Genomic DNA, 19,016 nt, shown 5'->3' with positions numbered 1-19,016 from the left:
GCCTATTAGCCCACTACATCCCTGCAGGATTGACAATGACGTCTGGTGTCCCAAAATCAACCCCTGTATGTCTACCTAATCTTCAACAATTTTGGAAGGCCAAATGAGGTTACGCCTCTTCAACCAAAGCCACTGGCTGCCCTTTGCTGCTGCATCTGAAGTTGACATGATAGTTTATTTTAAGGCCTGGTCCTGGATAACCAGATCTTTAAGCAGTTTTCCAATGTATGCTTTCATCTTCTAGTCACTGTCTGAGTGTAACTGACTTAGCTCTGGGAACGTCCTTCAGTAAGGCTGATCTTACACCCTGCTAGGGTGTGCTTGAGGGATGCTGGCTAGGGACATATGGTACATAGAGACTCATTCAGTACCTTTGATCCATAATCTCAGAAGATGCTGGATGAAGCTCAGTTCTAAATCTGCTTACAAGTAAAACACAAGCACATAAGCAGTAAGCACAAGTATTTAAACGGGATGGTCCATGATGCTTCTGTAAGTTAACCAGTGTTACCAGTGTTCTTTAGGCTATCCAATAAATTATCAGATAATTATCTTGTCTGAAAAGGGCTGGCTCCTGCCTTGTGCTGAGTGCTGCCAAGAAAGCCACAACCTCCCAACCACTATAAAATTGGATTAAGCATGTTTAAAAATGGACGGAGAAATAATTGTCATAATTTCTCAGCACTTTGTCATAACAGATACATTTCAGTATCACCTGAGCTGGAAGGCCAACAACAGTAATCCAGTGAATAATTAAATGTTTAAATTATCTGGATTAAAATACTAAAAATGATTATTCAGTATTATGGGCCTAACCTGTACATTCAGATGAATTCTGGGAGTGAGTTGTACAGCAGCTGGCACTCACCTTCCATTGAACCAGAGTGACAGCAGATCACTACTACTTGTAGATCACATGACATGCATAGACAATTGTGATCCATGCTGCCACTTCAAATTATGATAACTTCTATTTATGACAAATAAAGTCTTATCTATGACTGGAGAGTGCATACATTGGCAGATTATTCAAAACCATTGTAATTGCTTATGATAAATGCATAAGCAGCCTTTTGCCATGTTTCTAGACATTATTTTACGTGCACATCATAAAAGCAGAGTAAGAAGTTGTAATGAATGGAAGGACGACTTGAAGTCCAAAAGAAAAGTTGAGTAGCCATCTGGGTCACCTGGTTTAATACAATTATCCAAAAAAGCCAAACAGAAACAGGAATTCTATGGAACAACAGAAAACAGGCTTCTTAGATTCCTTCTTATCCAACTAGGCTCTGCTTTATAAGTGACTCGTCTGAGCAGGTCAGTCATGGCCAGTTCTGACGTATGGATATTTCTCCCTGGAGTGAGAGGCCCTTCTCTGGGAACGTCTCGGCTTTATATCATCCCAGTCCAAAAGGGTGTGGCTTCTGGGACACTGTGGGCAGAGTTGAGCTGTCCTAATGGGGCATTTCGGTACTGTAGGAAAAAAAGAGATGACACAGTTAGTGACTGCGCCCCATCTCATCCCATGCTGGTGAGAGTGACAATGAGTGACAATGTGCAATAACATATTACTGCATATACAAATGGTCTCTAGACACATGTCTTCTGAAGCTTCTATCTCATGCAAGTCCCAAAGGATTTTTATTTCAATGCACTGTATATATTTGTTTATTTTATGCTTTGTCTTTTTTCTATTGAGACGGAGGCCCCTTTGTTGATCCGTCCTTATCTGCCAGACATGACCAAATCGGAGATGCATGCAGTGATGACTGGTGGTTTTGCAACAATAGCTGGAAGTGTTCTGGGAGCATATATTTCATTTGGAGTAAGTGATTTTGTTTTTCTTTTTTTAATTAATTTCAGTTTTAAGAAAGATACATTTTTAGCAGAAAAACGCAAAAGAACATTCCTGTGTAAGTTTTTTATATTATTGAACTTATGAGTGTTCTGAGTGTTTTTTTCACATGGAACCAAGATATTCTGTATCCATCATGTCCTAAACAGTAACCAAGGTAATGTTGAGATAATTACATGAAAAAAATTTTCAAGAATTTATTAGTAAGAATTTCTCTTTAGAGATAAACATGTGGGAAGGACCTTTAACATATTAGCTATTTTTGCACCATAATGTAAGTTCCCAAATTTTTAATTTTAATATAATTTATTTTATATTTAAGACATAGGTTTGACATTAGTACATACAGTGGAACCTCGGTTCGTTCCAAAACTCTGGTCGTAAACTGAGTTGGTCGTGAACCGAAGCAATTTCCCCCATAGGATTGTATGTAAATACAATTAATTCGTTCCAGACCATAAGAACTGTATGTAAATATGTAAATATTTACTAATAAAGATTAAGCACAAATATAGTTAATTACACCATAGAATGCACAGTGTAATAGTAAACTAAATGTAAAAACGTTGAATAACACTGACACAAAACACTCAGGCTCCCTGCTCAGCTACACGAGCTGGCTCGCTCGTGCTCTCTCTCTGTAGCACACACAATCCCCCGTCTGTCAGCAGCACGCGCTCGCTCTCTCTCTCTCTCTCTGAACAGAGGGGAACATATGAACAAATCTAAACTTAAATTTAAAAACCAACCACAAGCAACCAAAAAACATTGCAGGAGTTCATGCTAATAGCCTTGCAGCCCGATCGCTGTAAAAACTTTTTTTAAAATGAGTTTTAAGCACAGCGGAAAAAATGAACATTTGAAAAAAAAGAAAAGTAACATTGCAACAATTCACGCTATGAACTGAAAAATTAACTTTTGAAAAATCCGTAACAGAAAAACCACCAAGAAAACTAATCTTGCATGAGTCGAGTTCTGGCATGAAGTGAGGAGGAACTGGGTGGAGAGGAGGGAGAGTCTGGCTCCGCAATGGAGGGATCTTTTCCTTCAGGTGTTTTCTCTCTTGTGATTTATTGGGTTTCTGGTATTTTTAGCTGTTTAGCTGGTGGGAGCGAAAGCCTCATGCAGCCATTCCAAAAACAAAGTCCTTGTGTTTGCCCCCCACATTATTGGCAGTCTGGCTTTGTTTACATTGTGCTGCTTGAAAGCACGAGGGTTCTCAAATTGGTAAATGAGTAAACTGGTAAATAGTTTTTCCACCTCTTCCAGCACTTCAAGCCTCTGCCTTGTTAACGCTGTAACTCCTTTTGCAACATCAGCTGCTTTAATAGATTCTTTCTGCTTTAAATTAGTTGAAATCATAGATTTCACCACACTCAAACTTTTCAATAATTTCTTTCTTTACTTCGATTTCAGTTTTCTTCAAAACTTTCTTCTCACCACTCTTCACTTGCTTAGAAGCCATAGTTAACTACAAAAGCACACGAAATACTGTAGAGCACAAAGAGAGTGCTGGTAAAGCACGCACGTCTGACTGAGAACAATGAACAGGGAGCAGCTTTGCTTAAACACAGTAATCGGCGCGTATGAACCAGCCAGGCAGGCACGTACCCTCCCCCCTCTCTCTCTCAGCGGCAGGCAGGCAGCCTCCCTTATCCTCTCCCCGACCACCCCCACCGCCCCCAACCAAAGGGAGCGGGCAGGCAGGAACTGCAGCACCCTCCGCCTCCCCCTCCCTCTCTCTCTCAGCAGTAGACAGGCAGTCTGACCGAGAACAATGCAACACGTGCGAAATCATGGGCCGCGAAAGGGAAACTGGCTTGTTCGTATACCGAGTGTGTGGTCATGAACCGAGGCAAAAGGTTGGCGAACTTTTTGGTCGTGAACCGAGTTGTACAAGAACTGAGACGTTCGTGAACCGAGGTTCCACTGTACCATTTATCTGTATGCTGATTGGTATACATTGAAATGATTTCAATATGTTATGTAAATGAACCTTCTGTATTTAGACCGTTGTTTTGTCATTTTAAGTCAGTCAGTTACAGTGTACTGGTAGAGTGCTTTGAGTCGATTTCTTCCAGCTTGTTGTCATGTAGATATCCATCTTTGGGTTCATTAGTAGCAGTGACATGTGACTCTTTTTTAGTTACAGAGAATCCACCTTAACACATTCCATGCAGGTCAATGAAACATTAAAAATTCAAATGACATTTTATACTTCAAAAAGAATGAAGCTGTCATTTCTGCATTTAATTACTTATCTCACAATATCAAATATTAATTCGTTTTTTTAAAAACATGATTTAAACTTGCAAGCTTTCTGTTTATTGCAAGGAAGGAATAAACAGCATTTTTCATTTTTGCTTAACTGGGATTGAATAATAATAATCATAACAATAATAATAATATCAACAATAATTCTTTACATTTATTTGGAGCTTTCCTCACTGCTCAAAGTGTTTCTGTGAGTGGGGAGCCACTTCAACATCACTGATGTATACCATCCGCCTGGATGATGCGACAGCAGTCATTTTTGTTCCAGTACGCACACCACATATTAGCTGTTATGTGGTGAAGTGGTGAGAAAGAAACAGTTAGAGACGGGGGGTGATTATGGGGCCAGAAAAACCTGACCATGGTGGGCAACTTAGCCTGCACATCAAGAAGGATGTGCCCAGGGACCTTAATGACCACAGAAAGTCAGGACCTTGGATTTACATCTCATCCAAAGGATGACAGCATTTTTACAGCACAGTGTAATAATAACATAATTGAACTGGGACATTAGGATCCACATTCAGACTGCAGTGCAATCACTCCCTGCTAGCCTCACCAACACCTCTTCCAGCAGCCAGCCAAGCTTTTCCTGGTTGGTCTCCCATCCAAATACTTGCTGGGCTCAGACATGCCTAGCTTAAGGTGCATGACCTCTTCTGAAGTGCATGTGGTATACTGATGCAGGGGTTAGCACCAGGCTGCTGGGTTCAGCTAGTCCTGTTTATTTTATGGAATTTGCTTGTTTCTATTTTTCATGTCTATTGGTGTTTATTTTTCCCGGTATTTCAGAGGTGGATTATTAAGTTGATGTCTCTGCTTGAACATTCCAGCCCCATTATCCCATCCTAGGCCAGTTTCTGTCTTGCCAGAAATCGGATATGCTTTAGACTTATAACAGTAACATTTTGCAGCATTACAACATTTTACCAATAATGATATAAGCAAACTGGTCATTTTGACCAGGAAGAATAATTGAGCATATTTGTTATGATTGGAGTGGATTTGTTTGAACAAACAAGATGTGTTGCTACTGAACTGGTCCATGGGCTGGCCTACTGAGGGACACAGTGCACACCATTTTTCACAAACTTTCCCAAGTGTACAGAAAATCAAGTTGTTTAAAACTCTTCAGAATCTATTAGCAAAACAGGGAGCTTTTTGATTTAGTGTCATTAAGGCTACATCCTCCCTCATCCTCATTATATGGGTTGTGCTCTTGACTCTGGCTCTACTGGGCATCTATTCTTTGTGTGCTATTAGAAGGTTTCTACTGACCCTCATACTCCTTTTGCACTTTTTGGGGTTATCCCAGGATGACATGCCAATCCTGTATGATTACTCTATTATTATTACCTTCGTTATGTTCCTGTCTTGCTATACAATGATACTAATTTTCCAGAACGCTGTATTGCATATTTTTTTTATGACTTATGAATGTACTTTTCTTTTGAAACTGGAATAAAGTTACCAGGACTGATACTTTAACAAGATATGGTGGTCTGTCTTCGAGAAAGCTTTCTGTTTCAATCTCTAGAACAGTCTTTGTCCTTTCACTTCTTCTCTGCCTTTTCTACTATTGTTTTTGGGGAGCAGAGACAGTGAATTGTTTGGGAATATTAAATGAGGGAAAGGTAGGCTTAGTGCAACACGATGTTCACACTCACATGCTGTTGTGCCTTGTGCTTCTCAGACTCGGACTGGACTGGACTGTGTATAGTGTCCTTCTTTGCCTTTTCAGATTGATGCCTCTGCTCTTATAGCTGCATCGGTGATGGCTGCCCCCTGTGCTCTCGCTCTGTCCAAATTGTCATACCCAGAAACAGAGGAAAGCAAATTCCGATGTGATGGTGAAATTCATATTGATGCTGGGTAAGTTATTTTCATCTGGGACTCATGATTTGTGTTCATTTTAAACCAAGTATTCAACCCCTGAAGATGAGATTTAAGGTGGGCTGGATTTACGAGTTTTTTCATTGGTTCTGGTAATTCTAGTGTTAAAGGCCCATATAGGAAGTGACATCATCAAAGGAGCCAGAACCAGAAGTGACATGTTCTGGATCGGAAGTGACATCATCTAAGGCCCTGGAACCAGAAGTGACATCATCTGGGCCGGAAGTGAGGTCTTCAGAGATGCCGGAACCTGGCAGGATTTCTCAGGAAAGGTCTTGAGGGAACTGAGAAAGACAGTCAGTGCACCCCACCGACACTGATCGGATGTGATATTACCATTACTTAAGCCCTTTAGCTGTCTCCACGTGTGTGACAATATTAAAAATAACAAAAAAATGTAATCTCTCATTTCCATAAGTATTCAGACTTTTTGCAGCGGCTCTCCAGATTTTGGCCCAGTGTATCCTGTTTACTTTAATTCTCTTTGAGCTGTGTCTAGAACTTGTTTCGAATCAGCCTGTGGCAAATTGAATTGTTTGGACATTGTCTAGAAGAGCGCACACCTGTGTATATAAGGTCCCACAATTCACACTGCATGTCAGGACAAAAACCAAGCCATGAAGTCCTAGGAATTCTCCATAGAACTCCATGATCAAATTGTAGTAAAGGATAGATCTTGGCAAGGAAATTAAACTATTTGTAAAGCTCTGAGTATTCCCAGGAGCACAGTGGCCTCAATAATTTTGAAATGAAATAAGTTTGGAACCACAACGACTTCCTTCAGTTGGTTCTTTGGCCAAACTGAGTAACCGGGCAAGAAGGCTGTTGGTCAGGGAGGTGACCAAACACTGTATGGTTACTCTAACAGAGCTTCAGAAATCATCTTCTGAGATGAGAGATCTTATTAAAGGACAACCATTTTAGTAGCACATTGATTAAGTGTTTATGGTTAGAGTGGTGTGTTAGAAGGCAGTCTTGAATAAAAGGCATATGACAACTAAAAGGACCCTGGTAACATGAGAAGAAATAAAATAAAAATAAGAGATAAAACGTGAACATTTTGGGCAAAACTCCAAACACTATCCCTGACAAGGACATGGCACTGCTAATTACCTGACTAAAACCGTTCTTGTGGTCAAGCATGGTGGTGACAGTGGAGTGCTTATCAGTAGCAGGGACAGGGAGAATTGTCAGAATTGAGGAAAGAATGAATGCCGCCATATATAGAGAAGTGCTTGAAGAAAACCATTCTCCAGATTGCACATGACCTCAGACTAAGGAGATGATTCAACAACCCAAAGCATATAAGCAAGACAATGCTGGAGTGGCTTCAGGAAAAATCTGACTGTCCTTTAGTGGTCCAGCCAAAGTGGAGAGACCTGGAGGTAGCAATTTACATATACTTCCCATCCAATCTAATGGAGCTTGAGAAGATCCTTCAGGAAAAACGGGATCAACTACCCATATTCCGGTGTAGAAACAGAAAACATTTTGAAACACTTTACACAAACCATACTGGACAAGGCACATGTAAATTTCAGTCTAAAATTTTCAGTTGAACTGGCCAAATTCAATATTTCAGTTTATGTGTTTTTACTTAACAAGTTAAAAAATATTTTTCAGTGAATCCACTCTGTAAAATGAGTTCATCCTTGAGAATAAGCTGGACAGAATTGAAAGAAATGATTTCAGAAAAATATTTTTCACCCTTTTAATAAATGAGTCAGTCCATTTATTATATTTTTAATGACTGCTTTCCTATAAATTAAAGCTTCCTGAATGACCTTTTTACACTGGCTCTCCTCAATTTTATACTTGCAATATATTGAGATTTTGTTTTTGTTTTGTACTTTGAGGTCTTTAGAAGCCAAAAATATATTACTTACTTAACATGCAACTGTATTGCCATTCCAGGATATTTTCACTTATGCTTGTTTAAATGACGTGCCATATATAAGCCAGATCTCCTAATTTAATGATACTCTGTCAATTTGCAAATAGAAGCAGAATTACTAGTTTAGAAGTTTGGAAGCCCCAAATAAATGTCTTTTGCTCACAAATAACCTATCTTCTATTAAGCAATCCCCTTGACACATGAAAGGGTACAACCCTAAGTCTTTAGTGAGAACAGAAGACACTTCTAGTTGTCAACATATGAGGGAAAGTCATTGCAGATTGCTCGGCAGTCCAGGCTGCAGTGGCTTTCAAAGTCATCACCTGTGTCCACTGCAGGGTTTTCTCCAAGCATAGCAGTTACAGTTTGAGTCAATTTCTCAGATCATCAGTGGGTCAGTTTCACTTGCTGAGAACACACTCTGCTTTGAATAAAATCCACCAACAAAACACTTGTGGCCACCAAAGGGCACTTCAGTTCCCCAAACACCCAACACAAGCAGGCTTGAAGACAAGTGTAAAAGCACAAGATAGTTTTTTATTATGTGAATCTCTTCTCTGTAAGTGTTTCCCACCACCAGCAACACAAATACAGCAATATAGCACAGCACACAATACTTTGTCATCTTCTCTCCCTCTTTGTCTGTCTGTGCTTCCCTTGGGCACTGCTTCCACTCCTCCTCGCAAGCTTTGTTCTTCTTCCTCCCGACTTTGGCTCCTGGCGCTGAGGCAGCCAGCTTCTTTTATGCAGCACCCAGAAGCACTTCTGGTGTTCTAAAGCAGTAGCTCAGAAGCACTTCCAGGTGAGTTGAGAACCTGACAAAGTGGGGCTACCCAGTCTCAGCAGCACGCCCTGGTGGCACCCATGTATCCCAAAAGGGCTGAGTCCAAGAACTTCATTTCCCATGATGCCCTGTGGGAAACCATGGAGCTGCTGCAACTCACAGGGGCTTCCATATAGCAATTCCCTAAAGAAGCTGCCTTCCCCCATCCTTCCACTTCCTAGGCTTCCTGGCCAGGTAAGAATACTGGCTGCCGCTCACACAGTATAAAAGTAGAAATGTCAAAGCACAACACACATCTCAAACAGCAAAATCACCATACTCCACACACCATACTTTAGAATTTAGAAGAAAAATGTTTGGAAATGTATATTCTACTAAATGAACTACCATATTGTTATTTTTCAGTCATTTTCATTCCCTGAACAGGGTCATGGTGGGTGCTATAGCCTATCCAAGTTAGCACAGGGTGCAAGGCAGGAACAAACCCCAGACAGGGCTCATATGCAATGGAAAAACTTAGTAACTGCCATTTTTTTCAAAATTGAGTTTTTGGAGTTACAAGGTCTTTCCTGATATTATAAGGTAGCAGTGGCCAAATATGTCTTCATTCCTTTCAAAGCATGATGGAAGAAGCTCGAATAAACACAGTATTTTACATACTGCCAGACAAAAATCTATGAAAACGTTGGATTATGATCATGTGATTTAAATGCTGCAACTGTGTCATTTAAAGGGCAGGTGCTGTTGATATGTGAAAAAAAACAATATTGTGAATGTGAAACTTAGGAAAAATAAAATCTAGAGATCGTTAATTATATGGGTGACATCATTTTCTCAATTTGCCAAAAACTTGAAAGATGTGACATATTAGGTTTTTCCATAGTTGGTGAGAGGGCCCACACACACACACACACATACCAACCATAGGGAGTACATGCAAAGTCCACACAGGGAGCGCCAGGACACAAACCCTGGTCTCCTTACTGCATGTTATATTTTAATGATTATATATTTTAATTATATATCGGATCGGTGTGGCATCCACAGTGATACGGGCTCTTCATCGGTCTGTCGTGGTGTAAAAGGAGCTGAGCCGTAAGGCAAAGCTCTCAATGTACCAGTCGATCTACGTTCCTACCCTCACCTATGGTCATTAGGTATGGGTAGTGACCGAAAGAACGAGATCGCGAATACAAGCGGCTGAAATGAGTTTCCTCCGCAGGGTGTCTGGGCTTTCCCTTAAAGACAGGGTGAGAAGCTCAGTCATCCGGGAGGGGCTCAAAATAGAGCCGTTACTCCTCCGCATTGAGAGGAGTCAGATGAGGTGGCTCGGGCATCTGATCAGGATGCCTCCTGGACGCCTCCCTGGTGAGGTGTTCCGGGCACGTCCAACCAGGAGGAGGCCCCGGGGAAGACCCAGGACACGCTGGAGAGTATATGTCTCCCGGCTGGCCTGGGAATGCCTTGGGATGCTCCCGGAAGAGCTGGAAGAAGTGGCCGGGGAGAGGGAAGTCTGGGCCTCTCTGTTTAAGCTGCTGCCCCCGCGACCCGACCCCAGATAAGCGGAAGAGGATGGATGGATGGATATATTTTAATTATATAGATATAAAAAGATTATCTATTTATTTTTTGTAAGCAGAATTTTGTCAGAGTTGTGACAAACTCATAAAGTTCCAGTATTTGTATTCTGTATAATACAGCTGCTATTCTCAAATGTTATGTGCTTAAAAGCATTCTGTCCAGCTACCTGTTTATCCAATCCTTATCCTTACCCTCACTGAGTTATCATCTACATTCTTAGTCTCTTTAATCCAATTCAAAGGTCACTATGAGCCAAAGCCTGCATCAGGAGTATCAGGCTCAAGGAAGGGATCAGCCCTGCCAGAGAGGCACCATTCCTTTATCACACACTCATTCAAAGGCAATTTCAAGATATGGAGGCAATCAGAGAAACCCTTACAGGTAATGCAAACCCAACATAGACAATAACTTGAATGGAAACCTCTTCTTGGGGTCTCATTTATAAAGCTTGCATACGCACAAAAAGAGGCTTGAAATGTGTGTATGTAACTTCCCACGTAGACGTCAGGATTTATAAAAGAGAACTTGACATGAAAACTTATGCATATTTAGGGCTACTCAGAGCCATGCGTACACAACATTTGAAAGAAAATGGGAAATGACGAACTCTTGGTCGAGCAGGGATTTGTAGCCTAAATGACAACTCAAATGTATTATTATAATATAAATATAATTTATATACTAATATTTAATATCACCAAGCCATTATTATAATGTGTGTTAGCGTGACAAACATATTAAACCTCTACAGCAGGGGTTCTCAACATCGATCCCGGGGACCTCCTGTGGGTGCAGGTTTTTGTTCCAGCCAGCTTCTGTTTTTAATTGGAATCCTGGGCTAATTAAGTGAACTGGTGTTGCCCATATTCTGTGTTTTAGGAACAATATAGAAATTAGAAAACTAAGTTTGGTTAAAAAAAAGTACTAAGCAGTTATATGGGAATAATGAATTTTCTTTTCTATTCTTTTTAACAATATTTTCATCTTGACGCTCATTCTATTTTTCTGGGAGTTGTAATTGTTTAATTAATCCATTGTTTTCTAGTTAGTGCATCTAATGCTAATCTAGTTGCAGCCTTTCATGATTCAGTGTTGCTTGCCTGAGTGTCTGTTTTGCTTGTTTTTAATTGTCATTATTAAGGCACAATGAAGGGAGCAAACTGCACAGAGAAAGGGTAAAATATAATGAAAGCAACAAAAGTGAGTTAAGCATTTAAATCTATAGCAAAAGCAGAAATATTCCTAAATGTCTTATAAATGTAAAAATCATGCTTCTGTGCTTTTTAAATGTTGAATAGGAGAAGAGAAAAAAATACCAGCTAATTAATTGTAATCAGTGTTATTATTTGTCACTGAATTTGAATCTGGTTGAAGCAAAAACCTGAAGCCACTGTGGGCCCCCTGGACCGACTTTGAGAACCCCTGCTCTACAGTAATTGTGATGTACAGATTGAATTTTGGTTCCCGTTTAAGCGGCCCAATGCTGCTTATTGGCACTGAATAACTTTTCCGTAAGTTTATATTGGCTACCTGTTGTCACTACACAGAGGACTGTCTGACAGGTCAGGAATATCTCAGCCCACTTTTACTCCATCATGGCCAGTGTGCTGAAAGCCACTACATCCAATTTTGTATGATGTGAGTGTATGTACCTAAAACAAAACATATTTTTGCCAACATAAAAAGGCACTTTACAGCAGTTCTCCTAACACTTTACTGCACTCATTTTGCAATAAGAGTGAAGCTGCTTTTGTTAATTGTGAGCTGTTACATTCTATTAGTGCACAAGTCATCTGTGATGTCAAGATGACAAACATGACATTTCAATGGCCTGGATTAACCTGCGATTCATTTATTTTCAGGCAGACTAGCTTTGTCAGACATGACACTTCTGTACGTGGTGGCTGGCTTGTTGGTAAGGTAACTGTCAGACCTCAGGTCTTCATGCGGCCTGTACTATTTGTTGTATCATTACACGTGCCAAATGATAGTGGCTACCGTTCAGACACTGACACCATAGTCCCCTCCTCAACCCCCAGAATGCAGAAGAGAGGAGCTATAAACAAGAATGAAAACTGAAGGATCAAAAAGTACTAATCTGCACAGGTCCAGAACATGTTTGAATGATCTCAGAAATTCAAAATTCAGCATTCAAGGCAGCACTAGATAACTAAGCCAAAGAATTTAACAGATTTTAGGAATTGGCTTCAAATTAAGATACTGTTTGGAGCAAAATCCTACATATATTGGAGTCCTCTGAAACCAAGACTGATTAAGTATTTATTTAGTGGCGTATAATGTATCGGTGTTACAAAATAAAATTGCAGAAATTGTTAATGTTTTTTTTTTTTTTTAGAAATGAGCAAAACCTCTTGGAAGCAGCCAGTAACGGGGCTTCATCTTCCATTGGCCTTGTTGCAAACATTGCTGCCAATCTGATTGCGTTCCTGGCCGTGTTGGAGTTTATTAATGCTGCTCTCAGCTGGATTGGAGGGATGGTGGACTACCCAGAGCTTACTTTCCAGGTAAAACTTAAGCAAACACTACTTACAACAGTCACTGCAAAAAATGACAGTATGTTCCTAATGGAATCCAATTTATTTTAAGAACTGTTGGTGATCCATCTGGAGCAAGGCAAGATTAAACTTTGGATGGGTCAGTCGCCCATCAGAGGGCATGCTTACATACACTGGGCAATTTTAACCTAATTATTGTTGTATTTTTGTTCAGCTGTGGTGGGTTGGCACCCTGCCCGGGGTTTGTTTCCTGCCTTGCGCCCTGTGTTGACTGGGATTGGCTCCAGCAGACCCCTGTGACCCTGTAGTAAGGATATAGCGGGTTGGATAATGGATGGATGGATGGATTTTTGTTCAGTTCTGTTTTGTGGGTGAAGCTTTTAAGTTTTATCTCATTTGTCACTTTGCCTAGGAACTAACATTGTCCTCCTCTGCAGTTGGTATTTTACAAACAACTTCATCATTTCACCTTCAGCTGAATGGAGTGTCTGAACTTGCATTAGTGGCAAGGATGACAAACATCACCCATAGATCAGATTAAAGTAGATCTGTAGACAGAAGATGTGCAAGTTGGAAATGGCTTAGACTTGGCCTGCCATGCAAAGGCCAGCACATCTCTAAGGAAAAAATCGGGATTGGCCTCCCCTAGACATTCTCATGTACTCAGATATGGGGATGGATATTTGAGGAGTAAACCGCAAGACAATGGTTATATTTTTGTATTATGTACGTTAAACAACCATCAACAACAAATCAAATCAAATTAATAATATGTTGAACAATTATTCTAAAAGTAAAGTTGAATAAACCAGACTCTGCAGCTGCAAGAATAAAAAAGTACCATTCCGGTTAGCAGAACTAGCTCAAAAATTGAAAGAAATCTAAGTTTTGTACCTAATACTTGTATGCAAAATTTGGTTGACCTAAGAGAAAGCGTACACAAGTTACTGTGTTTACATACATACACAGACACACACACATGCAGACATAATTCCAAAAATTAAAATTAAAATACTTTCCCTATACTTTGTTTACGAGACAGTAAAAAAAAAATAGACAGGAAAGGGGATATATGAACTTCGTAGGCCAAAGGCATCAAAGATATGGAATAAAAAAGGTAGAATATGTCAGTATGAGAATTTTTGTGGATTTAATTATCAAGCATTGCGGTTAAGACAAAACTGAACACTGCAGGTAATTAACAACCTTAAAACCACTTGTGAATGGAGCAGCATTGTGGTATTGTCTCACTGCTTCAGAGTTCAGGCTTTGAATCCAGCCTCAGGTACTTGCTGTGTGGAGTTTGCATGTTCGCCCATGTTCTCTCCATAACTTAATGGGAATTTCTACCTTTATTTCTGTTTACCTTGCACATCTCAAAGATGTGCACATTCAGTTGATTTGTAACTCTGAAATGGTCCGATATGTGTGTGTTTGTGAAGGGTCTGCAATGAACTAGCACCCCATCCAGGGCTGGTTACTACCTTGCCATGAATGCTGTTATTATAGCCAATGTCTAGATAAATGAGTGAAGAAATTGTTGCACACTTCTTATCACTATGGCAGTCAGAACTGCTTGCAATAGAAAAGGGGCTTTGCCAATACAGGAGCAACAAAAGAAGCAAGTAGGCATCAAGAGCATTAAACTAAAATTGCTGAATTTGTTTATATTGTTCTCTAAGTGATCGGTGCTGATTTTAGAACTTTTTAAGAACATCAGAACACTCTAGATGAGAACAGGCCATTCAGCCCAACAAAGCTCACCAGTCCTATCCACTTATTTCTTCCAAAAAAAACATCAAGATGAGTTTTAAAAGTCCATAAAGTCTTACTGGCTACCACACTACTTGGTAGCTTATTCCAAGTGTCCGTGTTTCTCTGTGTAAAAAAACTTCCAATGTTTTTGCGAAATTTGCCCCTAACAAGTTTTCAACTGTGTCCCTGTGTTTTTGATGAACTCATTTTAAAGTCACAGTCTAAATCCCCTGTACTAATTCCTTTTTCCACTTCAGTCATGTCTCGTCTTAATCTTTTGTTTAAACTGTATAGCCTCAGCTCTTTTAATCTTTCCTTATAACTCGTCCCCTGTAGCCCTGGAATCAGCCTAGTCGCTCTCCACTGAACTTTTTCTAGTACTGCTATGTACTTTTTGTAGCCTGGAGACCAAAATTACACACAGTACTCCAGATGAGGCCTCACCAGTGTGTTATAAAGCTTGAGCAGAACCTCTTTGGACTTGTACTCCACACATCAGGGTGCCCAATAATCCCTAATATTCTGTTAGCCTTCTCTATGGTTTCTGAACACTGTCGGGAATTTGATAGCGTGGAGTCCACTATGACTGCTAAATCCTTCTCATAAGCTTTACTTTTGATTTTCAGACTCCATTGTCTATTCAAACCTAACATTTTTACTTCCTATGTGTAATACTTTGCATTTACTGACATTAAATTTCATCTGCCACAAATCTGCCCAAAGTCTGCATGCTATCCAAGTTCCTCTGTAACAATTTAGCTGTTTCTCATTAATCTGCCCTTCCACCTAGTTTGGTATCATCTACAAACTTAACCAGTTTATTGATTATATTCTTATCCAGATCATTTATGTGTATTAACAAGAGCAGCAGCCCCACTGAGGGACACCAATTTTAACACCACCTAATTCTGAAATAGGTCCCCTCACCATAACCCTTATCTTCCTGTGTTTGAGCCAATATTGTATCCACCTAAAGACCGTATCCTGAATTCCCATTTCTTTTAGTTTGATCACTGACCTTTCATGTGGTGCCTTACCTACAGCCTTCTGATAATCAAGATTAATAAAATCATATGCACCTCTTTTATTTTATCCTTTTTTGCTTCCTCATAGATTTCCAGCATATTAGTGAAATCTGATCTTTCTTGTTTAAACCCCCATTTTGTATTTGGCAATACTCCTATTCTGGACATGTGCTGCTCATTCTTTTATTTAATGATTGCTTCCATTGATTTACCTGTGGAGAACGTTAAGCTTACTGGCCTGTAGTTATTTGGATCAGCTCAGTCACCCTTTTTATACAACCGGTGCCTCCAGTCTTTAGGAATTTCCCCAACATGCAGAGGTTTTTGAAAAATATGTACCAAAGGTTTGTATATCTCCCTTAAGTACTTTTTCTGTGTAGCTTCCTTTCCATCTCTTTTTTTATCCACCTTCAGTTTTAATTTTTTACTGCTATTAAATTTTGGGATTAACTTGTACTGCATTGTACGTAAAACACTTTTAAACCTGACCTACATTTTCTCAACTGTCTCCATGCTTAAAAGTTTATTCCAACTAATCTAACTTGGACTTTGCCACATCTGGTTCAAGTTTTCCCTATTTAATTCAAATTTAACTGTTTTTGTTTTAGAATAAGACCTCTACCAAGAACACTGTAAAATCTATAATATTATTGTCACTAGATCCTATTGGTTCATTCACTTTTACTCCTTCAGGTCTAAATACTAAATCTAGATGGGATTTCCTCCCGTATTAGTGCTTTAATGCACTGTTAAAAAACAGTCACTGATTTCGTTTAAAATCTCCTGTTCTTGTGCTAGCCCAGTTAATATTTGGGTAGTTTACATCACCCATGACTATAATATCCCCCTCTAAACTTGCCTTTTTAATTTAATTTAAAGGATGTTATTTGAAACTATTGTTTGCATTGGAGGTATATGACACACTCATAATATAAGACTTCAGTTCCTAATGCTGTCTAGTTGAACTTAACCATCTGCAATAAGCTAGGGTTCACTATCTATTTATGAAGACTTGTATTTAAATTCTGTTTGCATACGTGGCATCTCCCTGCCTTTTCAGTTTTGCTGGTGTTTTCTAAATAATGCGTATTCGTCTTTTTTGTACTTCTGCCCATCTCTATTATTATGTGCTGCTACATAGAATTCTAACCCATTTTGTTTATTCTTAAAATTGTTAGCATTAAGACAAGCAATTGTCAATGTTTTACAGTATTTATTTTGCTATGGCACAATACTTTGATGTAGAATTTAAATTACTATGTACATTTGATATTACACAGTGGTTGTCTCTTCATGTACAGTTTTAAATCTGGACAGTCCTAAACTCCCTGCCCACCATTCCCTAGTTTAAACAATCCTTAATCTACCAACTCACCTAATTATCGGACCTTTGACTTTTGAATTCAATTTGTGGCTTGAAAATTGTTTTTTAATGTTGTTTCTGGTAGTTAACCCCTGCCCATTTATGACCACTCTTTCTCCATCCCTTTGAAATGCTTTCCATTTCCCAGTCCTTCAGTTGGTAGGCATGTTTCAGTTTTCCACTCTAAATTTCTCATTTCCTTTGCTTTCAGGGTTCACTTCATTAGTGCTGTGATGTACTAGTCTCAATTTTTGGATGCACTGACACAAGGTTACATCAATTCTCTTGGTTCTTTAGACACTTCTTGCTGCTTCACTTATCAGGAGGAAACTCTAATGCCAGTCTGATGGTGCCAACTATTACATAGAAAAAGCAAAATAAGTCAAAGTCAATACTTTCTCCTAATATAAAGTGAAGTTGGCAGATTCTGCTCAATCCCTAAATGACACTCTGGGATTTTAGGGCCTCCCATATCAGCACCATTAAGTGTTTGGTTGGGTAATCACACAATTTGGAATCATCTCTACATTGCCTTGATCATTAAATGTCATTAAAGTATTAAGAATATGATGAAAAAACTATATAAAATCAGATGTTCTAATTCTGATGAAATTGTGTCTTGCAGCTAATTTGCTCCTACATCTTCATGCCTATCGCATTTATGATGGGGGTATCTTGGAATGACTCCTTTTTAGTGGCAGAACTGATTGGAACCAAACTATTCCTGAATGAGTTTGTCGCCTATGAAAAACTTTCAGTGTTCAAGAACAACAGATTAGCTGGGATGGAAGAGTACATCAATGGAGAAAAACAATGGATTTCTGTAAGTTTGTCCATCAAGATCTCAATTTTCTTTAACTAAGCTGAAGTTTTAAGTTTATTGTCAAGAGTACAGAGCATATTGAACTTCATACTTGCATGTCTCCACCAAGGTGATGACAGTAGTTCAATATACACATCAGATGTCATATCAGACAAGAAACACCATCACTATGATGAGGATAAAAACTGTCCTTCAGTCTACGCGTGTGTGTGCTAATGGTACTTGTTGTGTTTGCCCAAATGAAGAAGAAAGAAAAATGACTGTGCAAGTTACTCAATACAGTATGCTGCAGAAGTCTGGATGTTGTATTTTTAGAACATTACAAAAATTGTGACAAGAACAGGCCATTGAGCCCACCAATCTCAACCATCCTATTCACCTACAGTAGACTGCTCAAAATAACATCAATCATGACCAAGCCGAGCCTGTAAGAATAAGTTTTTGCAAAATATCAAAGTGTATATTGCTGAACACATAATAAATTAATACCTAAGAGGCTAAAGATCACATTTTAATTATACATCAAATGTAACAAATACAAAATAAACCGAAAATCAGCAAGCCCGTCTGCCTCTCTGGCAGTGCTGGTCAAATCTCATATGCACCCAAGGGTGGAGCAGTAAACACATGTCCCCTTAGTTGCCAAAACGGTTCCCCTCTCTGTCCATAATTTCCTTTTAGTTTTATTAGACCTTGTATGCTGTGGGACCTCCTCAGTGTCTATAGAATGCCCCTTAACTTACCAAAACGGCACCCTTTGCTGTGCGTATTGAAAACATAATCAATAGGTATGGAGCATGAACATCCTGGTTTATATGAACAGTGTCCGTTAACTTGCATAAATGGTTCCCCTTAAGTGTCTTTTGGATTGATCGGCTCTGCTCTTTGGTCTTTTCTGTACCAGGCATCTCCCTGTCTAGTCAGTGATGTGGCTAGTCCATTATTCTCCTCAGCACCATACAAAGCACTCCTCTGTTTCTTCTGTACCTCTTTGTCCAATGCTCTCTCCTCTCTTCCTCGCACCAGATGAACTCACTTTAAACCTAGAAAGGCCAATTAATCCCCAGCCTGGGATCACGTTTGGGTAATTCTTCAGACCATTTTTGAGATCAGGAACTCTCTCTCAAACTCCTGAAGCCATTGTTTTGCAGCAGAAGCTCCAGGTGTTCCTAAGTCCCACCTCATTTTATCAAGACCAAGAAACCCTGTGACAGCCCAGCTTCTTTAACTTGCAGTCAGTGCCGGTGCCTGTT

The 19,016-nt window shown here is 39.5% G+C and overlaps 1 protein-coding gene across 2 annotated transcripts in view; it reads left to right on the top strand.

Annotated features, from left to right (window-relative positions):
- The window catches only part of slc28a1 (solute carrier family 28 member 1), a 188,044-nt gene that overhangs the window by 132,263 nt on the left and 36,765 nt on the right, over positions 1–19,016 (top strand). For both annotated transcript variants that reach the window (XM_039773404.1, XM_039773405.1), the window contains 4 exons: positions 1,700–1,825; positions 5,871–6,001; positions 12,638–12,806; positions 17,566–17,763. In XM_039773404.1, coding sequence (XP_039629338.1) covers positions 1,700–1,825; positions 5,871–6,001; positions 12,638–12,806; positions 17,566–17,763 — 624 coding nt within the window. The remainder of the gene's footprint in view (positions 1–1,699; positions 1,826–5,870; positions 6,002–12,637; positions 12,807–17,565; positions 17,764–19,016) is intronic.

This window comes from Polypterus senegalus, chromosome 12, assembly GCF_016835505.1.
Source record: "Polypterus senegalus isolate Bchr_013 chromosome 12, ASM1683550v1, whole genome shotgun sequence".
In the NCBI taxonomy this organism is placed as follows: domain Eukaryota; kingdom Metazoa; phylum Chordata; class Cladistia; order Polypteriformes; family Polypteridae; genus Polypterus; species Polypterus senegalus.
Note: the sequence above shows the minus strand (reverse complement) of the source record. Positions and strands in the feature narration are given on the sequence as shown.